Source organism: Lactuca saligna, chromosome 3 (genome assembly GCF_052625555.1).
Source record: "Lactuca saligna cultivar CGN05327 chromosome 3, ASM5262555v1, whole genome shotgun sequence".
NCBI lineage: Eukaryota > Viridiplantae > Streptophyta > Magnoliopsida > Asterales > Asteraceae > Lactuca > Lactuca saligna.
Window position 1 is genome coordinate 37945831 of NC_136419.1, and position 7084 is coordinate 37952914.

Consider the following 7084-nt stretch of genomic DNA (forward strand, 5'->3'; position numbering starts at 1 on the left):
AATAAATAATATTATATTTATAATAAATATATCAAGATTAGAATCATATTTGATTATTATATTTTATAAACTATGTTACGGTATTTCAAATCTATATTTTTTTACATGAGTTCGATAAATAAATATTAAACTATATATTTACGATTAGTTAATATAAATTAGTATATAATATGATATTACAAATATTAAATATTATATTTAAATTATAATTAATTGATATCTAAAAATATGTAAAATAAAAATGAAAGGGATTAAAATTAGCAAACAAAACTTGAACTTCATTTTTAAAGATATAAATAGTATAACCCTAACTCCAAAAATTGAGATGGAAATAAGATAGGGTGGAAATAGAATAGAGGAAAAAATGGAGTTTGAGATTGGGTTGGAGCCAAAAATTGAAATGGAAATAAGATAGGGTGGGAAGAGAATAGAGGAAAAAATGGAATTTGGAGTTGGGTTGGAGCTAAAAATAGAGATGGAAATAAGATAAGATGGGAAGAGAATAAAGGAAAAAATGAAGTTTGGGGTTGGGTTGGAACCAAAAATAGAGATGAAAATAAGATAGAGTGAGAAGAGAATAGAGGAAAAAATGAAATTTAGGGTTGGGTTGGAGCCAAAAATAAAAATGGAAATAGTATATGGTGGGAAGAGAATAGACGAAAAAATAAAGTTTGGGGTTGGGTTGGAGATAGTGTCCAAGTTTGTATTAGTGTATACCGAGCCAATTCATTCGGTTTCAACATATTTCTAATCACTTTTTTGATTAGAGACTTTTTGTAATAATTAAAGAAAAAACAGTCAAATATCTCATTTTAGCATTTTTGTGAATATCTTTTGAAAAAAAGAAAGTTAAAGAAATATCAACGAATAATTGAAGTCAAATGATCAACTCAGTGAAATATTTGTCCACGGGGAGAGTATATCCGTTGGCCTAATTTAGGCCATGATTGAAATGGTAAAAAATATTACCGTTACTAACCCCATTATTCAACCACATCAGCTTCCTTGAAACAACTCCTCTGTTTTCGCCATCTTCTTGGTCGTCAAGAACATCAAGAGAGTGTTTGTAAATCATCCGATCCGATAATCAATAAGTTGATAATCAACAATGTGGACGAACAAAGACCCTACCAATTTCACACCAAGAGGGTTTCCATTTTCTACACCTCAATGGAAGAAGAACCGGACCTGTTCTTCGAATTTGTATTCTTCTCCGCCGTGTGACACCAGGCAACTGCTGCAGCCGGCGTCGGAAAGGAAATGGAAGCCGCCACAGTCTGACAATAATGTTAATTTCTCTAATGCCACCCACAAAGTCCCCGCCGGCGATTCTCCCTACTCCAGAGCCAAACATGTTCAGGTCTTTCCTCATCAAAGACTACAACTCTTTTAGGTTTCTTGGGTTTTATCTTTCTTTTAACTTCGGAATTGATAGTAAAATTACCTTATCATCATCAGACTTAATTAATTAGAATCAAGTAAGAAGAGAACATGTACAGTTTGGCTTTTAAGGTCAAACTCAAACTTAGTATTTAGTTCAAAAGAGAAAGAGATATAAGTTGTTTCTACAATTTTCTTGACAGGTGGTGGATAAGAACCCGAGCAAAGCAGTATCTCTGTTTTGGGCTGCCATAAATTCCGGCGATCGAGTTGACAGTGCTTTGAAAGACATGGCAACAACAATGAAACAATTAGATAGATCAAATGAGGCAATTGAAGCTATCAAATCTTTTCGTCATTTGTGTCCACTCGAAGAACAAGAATCTCTCGACAATATTATGCTTGATTTATACAAGGTACATTACATAAATGTTATCAATTCAATTCACAAATTAATCATAACCCATAAGAATTGTGTCTAAAAAAACTCTGTAAACATGTTTGCAGAGCTCAGGACGGATAGAGGAGCAGAGACAATTGCTTGAGTTAAGACTGAAACAGATTGAGGATGCTTCAATGCAGAAGATGAACAGAACAAGAATTGCCAGATTTCAGGGTAAGAAAATCCAAATCACAATGGGACAAGAGTATTCAAGGTTATTGGGCAACTTAGCCTGGATTTACTTGCAACAAGATAAGTATAAAGTAGCAGAAGAGATATATAGGTATTTGAACCCATATTCGAGATATAAATTTCTTTTCTCTTGCCATTTTTCAGATTTAGGGCTCCTTATTGAATTTGCAATTTTATGTTGCAGAAAAGCGCTTTCAATGGAGAAAGATAAGAACAAACAGTGTAATCTGGCGATTTGTTTAATGTATATGAACCAGATGACAGAAGCTAAGTTTCTGCTAAATTCCGTTGAAGATTCTACAAGAGGTGGAAGACAGATGGATGAATCTTGCGCCAAATCTTATGATCGTGCGATTCAGGTGCTGCTTAAGTTAGAATCTTGCAAGCGTCATGAACACGATGAACAATTTTCTTCGTTTCTTAGTAGAAACAAATCAACAGATTCCATGACACATTATCTTTCTCCATCTCCGACTAGGGGCACACCTATGGTGCCATTTACACAACCTCGAGAAAAAGCAGGTTTCGATGGAGGGTGTTTCAGGAAATTACAATTTGGGCAGATTGCAGAAAACAATGATCTTGAGGTGAAATTGTAAGAAAAATTGGGATGAATTGACGGAAGAAAAGCACGTGATGAAAATCTTGATTGCTGGAACATAATTGGACGAAAAGTTCGAATCTCTAAAACTGGTTTTCACAGGAATCAGAAGTCGAACGAAGATGATAGATGGCGTTGAAATATAAGTTTTTTCTACAGTAATATATGAAAGATTCTTGATTTCTGTAGTTGATTTAGGTTTTGTTTCTATTTGATACATAAGAGATAGCTAATTCTTGTCGTTTAAAGTGTTCAAGATTTGAGATTAAGGACTGATTGCATGTAGATTTAGAATTAGGCAAATTTATCAAGAAATCCAAATAGCGAAGTCTGATTGGTTGTTGAAATGTCAACGTGTCACTCGTTCTCCAATAAAGCCTTATCGTTTCCCAAATCCCAACGAAGACATTACTGTTTGTGTACTTGTATATAGTATAACCATCCACTTGTACATTGTGGTTAAATATCAGTACATTTTGGTAAGAAGAAGAAAGATCTTGGCTTATCCGCTGATTTTCCATGGCTCTTCGAGCAGCTTCTCTTCTTCCATCTGCAATTTCCGTTCACAAGGAGGTAAAACAAATGGGGAAAAATTCTTTAAATTTTGTTTTATTTTCTTAATTTGGTCTGAATTTGTAATGTGAAACAGGGGAAGTTGAATTCTTCTCTTAAGGAGAGTTCATTCAATGGAGCTTTCGTCTCAAAGAATGTCAAATCTGATTTCAATTCTCTTGTAATCGGAACAAAGGTAATGTCTGAATGACTGTATGTATCATTTAAACTCGAATTTGTAGAGATTTACTTGAATTGTTTAATGGCCTCCATTTTCGAGACATTTTTGTGGTTCATACGAACTGTAAACAAACCCTATCCGCTTCCATTTGAATTCCAATTCCTTTGAATAAACCCATCATGTGTAATTAATTGTATCAAAACTAGACTCCATTTTTCGTCAATTCCATTTCTTGATCACAGGAGCTTAGAAGGAAATCATCATTTGGACCAATTCGCGCTCAAACGGCGACAGTAGCTCCGTCGGTAAACGACGCCGTAGCAGACGGCAAGAAAACAGCCAGGAAAGGCAACGTAATTATTACCGGAGCTTCATCTGGTTTAGGTCTAGCCACCGCAAAAGCTTTAGCCGATACTGAAAAATGGCACATAATCATGGCTTGCCGGAACTTTTTGAAAGCCGAGAGGGCGGCTAAATCGGTCGGAATTACTAAAGAAAACTACACCGTCATGCACCTCGACCTTTCTTCCCTCGAAAGCGTTCGCCAATTTGTTGACACATTCAGGCGCTCCGGTCGACCCCTTGACGCACTTGTCTGCAACGCCGCCGTGTATTTGCCCACCGCTAAAGAACCCACTTACACCGCCGACGGATTTGAACTTAGCGTCGGTACTAACCATCTTGGCCATTTTCTCCTCGCACGATTGTTGCTTGATGACCTCAAGAAATCCGATTCCCCCCAAAAGCGTCTCATCATCGTTGGCTCTATTACAGGTACCAATTCTAAATTCTTACAAAATCAACTCCAAATCTTTGAATGAAATCTTTGATGAAATGGGTTTTTGGATGTTAGGAAACACGAACACTTTGGCCGGAAACGTGCCGCCGAAGGCTAACCTAGGGGACCTGAGAGGGTTAGCCGGCGGGTTGAACGGGCTGAACAGTTCCGCCATGATCGACGGTGGAGAGTTCGATGGTGCTAAAGCTTACAAAGATAGCAAAGTCTGCAACATGCTGACGATGCAAGAGTTTCACAGACGATACAATGAAGAAACTGGAGTTACTTTTTCATCCCTGTACCCTGGTTGTATAGCTACCACCGGTTTATTCAGGGAACACATCCCCTTGTTTCGACTTTTATTCCCGCCTTTTCAGAAGTATATCACTAAAGGATATGTGTCTGAAGAAGAAGCAGGAAAACGGCTAGCCCAGGTTAGGATATGTACAACTATTAAAGCATGATGTACAGTTGATCAAGGCTCTGAATTGTGACTAATTCTTTGAACTTTTTAGGTGGTAAGTGATTCGAGCTTAACAAAATCGGGTGTGTATTGGAGCTGGAATAAGAACTCTGCTTCATTTGAAAACCAGCTCTCGCAAGAAGCCAGTGATGCTGAGAAAGCTAGGAAGCTGTGGGAGGTTAGTGAAAAGCTAGTTGGTTTGGCTTAGATTCAACGACAACAAGAAAGTCATAGTCAAAGTCAAAGTCACGAAAGTCAAATTCTATGGAATTTTGATGAGTTTATACTTTAATGTGTTAAACTTAAATATGACAATTTATTTGTATTTGCCTATTCGGCACACATAGTTTTGTGGGGGAGTATAATGGTGTAACCTTGATATGGTGCAAGCCGAATTATAATTCGAACTAGTCAAATTGATGCAAGGGTTACCGATTATTGTATAGTAGTATCATAGTATCAATATCACTATAAACTCAATATGTATGCCATATCATATACATAACATCTTTGTCGTTAACGACATATAGTCAATCGACGCTGGTATCACTATGAACTCAATATATGTGATAAGTAAACAGTTTTAGATGATGGTTTCCGCATAATGGGGTGCCATCAATGTAGAAGTAACTTGGACATAGAGGAATCTCTATTCTTTCCGTTTTTTGTAGTATTTGAAATATCCTGAGACCCATGAGGTCATGAACACATATTCAATTCTTGTGATTTTCCCAGCAAAGTCGGGCCAAAGTTGTTTGGTGGGGAAGCATCCTATCATGTCCTCTCTTTTCAACACCTCATTTCGTTTGGCTATCAAGTCAGCCATTTATTAGGAAAATATGGGAGTACACGGGGCATACTCCCATGTACGCAGGGCGTACCCTTGCAACATCCAAACTCCATTTAGTGCTTAATGGCTTAAGCACTTAAACCCATATTTCAGATCCATGATCAAAACACACCCTAGAGTCATAAAGTTTACAACTTTATGACTTTACATGCCTAATAAGAGCTTAACACAAGTTCTTAATCCATTAAGACCTCATACAAGATGCATGGAGAAAATCTAACAAAAGGGACTTTATTTTTATGGCTAAAGAACATTCCTAGGGTTTGAAAGGATAGCTCAAAAAGACAAGAACAAACAAGCCACAAGATGGGACTTTTGGGATAAGAAAAGCAAGATAAAACATCCAAAAATAGGATCTAACAACCAAGACATCAAGTATAAACTTTATACCTTCTGGAGCTTCTCAATAAGGCAAAGATCCCAGATCCACAAGCTTGTTTCAACTTCAAGGCTCCTTAATGCAACTTCTTCCTCCTTAAACACACCAAGAACACACTCTTGAGCTCAAAACACACACTAAGAGGGCTAGGGTTTGCAAAATCGTCTCAAAGGATGTGGAGGCTGAAAAGGTGAGGAGAAATGAGACATAATGTTGCTTAAATACCACCCAAAACCAAAAAAATAGGGGTTTCTTCCTAAAGCCAGTACGCATCGTGTACATAAGTTTATGCCAAGCATATTAGGGCGCACTCTAGTACGCTAAACGTACATATATGTATGCATGGCGTATTCCTCCTACCATAACTACAAAATTTCCATTAGGGCTCAAAGCATAACTTCTTGTGCTTAGGGACCAAAATGATATGAAATAGAATTATAGGGATGAATCTAGAAGTACCTGAACATCGAGTCTTACATGTTCTCTCTCTCTCTCTCTCTCTCTCTCTCTATATATATATATATATATATATATATATATATATATATATATATATATATATATATATATATATATATATATATATGCTAGTCTTACCGTTAGTAGGCCTAATTCATGAAGCCAATCTATATAAGGGGGGGGGGGGGGGGTTTATAAGGTTATGAACTATAAAATGGTCGTTTAATGGGTGCCCACTCTCACCCACCGCTTCCTTGATTGGTAGAGGGTCGTTAGCCGAATGGGTAGGATGGGGCAACCTTTTCCTCGTTAAAAGTATAATGAATTTATAAAAGTAACTAAATGTTTTTCAAAAATTCCCAATCTTAGTTACTTTAGGCAAAAGTGAATTGATGCAATTCCATGAAATTACACTTTGTACCTTGCTAAGACATTAGTGGAGTGTGTGTGATTAATCGACACACTAATTGGGTTCTAAGCAAAGGTGGAAAAGGGTGACTCATTGTTTGTCATAGTTCGATGGAGCGTGCGTGGTTAACCGACACATCGAATATGTGACTATAACAATGAGGGCACCATGTACATTTGCATGGTTATTCACACCCGTTTTGTGATCCTCGGCATCCCAATCACAAAGTTGAGGAGCATATCGAGATTTAAACATGCCATTGAAAAGTTCAATGAATCTCAAAAGATCTAGGAGTTTTCAATACATTTAAAACTTATTTTTTTTTTCGTTTTTTATGGTGGAGAATTAGTGAATCGTCATTCACTTACCTTCAAATTATTTACTTATTAGATTACGAC

At 36.8% G+C, this 7084-nt stretch overlaps 2 protein-coding genes across 3 annotated transcripts; both read left to right on the plus strand.

Annotated features, from left to right (window-relative positions):
* The first annotated feature begins 928 nt into the window (after positions 1-928).
* On the plus strand, positions 929-2863 carry LOC145035547 (protein SULFUR DEFICIENCY-INDUCED 1-like). 2 transcript variants are annotated; one of them, XM_078984072.1, is made up of 4 exons: positions 935-1360; positions 1584-1796; positions 1888-2105; positions 2199-2863. In XM_078984072.1, the coding sequence occupies exons 1-4, from the start codon at positions 1109-1111 to the stop codon at positions 2611-2613; spliced, it is 1098 nt and encodes a 365-aa protein (XP_078840198.1). In that variant the 5' UTR covers positions 935-1108; the 3' UTR covers positions 2614-2863. The 2 variants fall into 2 exon arrangements, with proteins under 2 accessions (XP_078840197.1, XP_078840198.1); XM_078984071.1 differs by having other exon boundaries at positions 929-1360; positions 1888-2863.
* A 152-nt stretch (positions 2864-3015) lies between these two features.
* LOC145035545 (protochlorophyllide oxidoreductase C) lies at positions 3016-5014 on the plus strand. The gene is made up of 5 exons (XM_078984070.1): positions 3016-3188; positions 3265-3363; positions 3591-4122; positions 4202-4560; positions 4642-5014. The coding sequence occupies exons 1-5, from the start codon at positions 3135-3137 to the stop codon at positions 4795-4797; spliced, it is 1200 nt and encodes a 399-aa protein (XP_078840196.1). The 5' UTR covers positions 3016-3134; the 3' UTR covers positions 4798-5014.
* The last annotated feature ends 2070 nt before the right edge of the window (positions 5015-7084 follow it).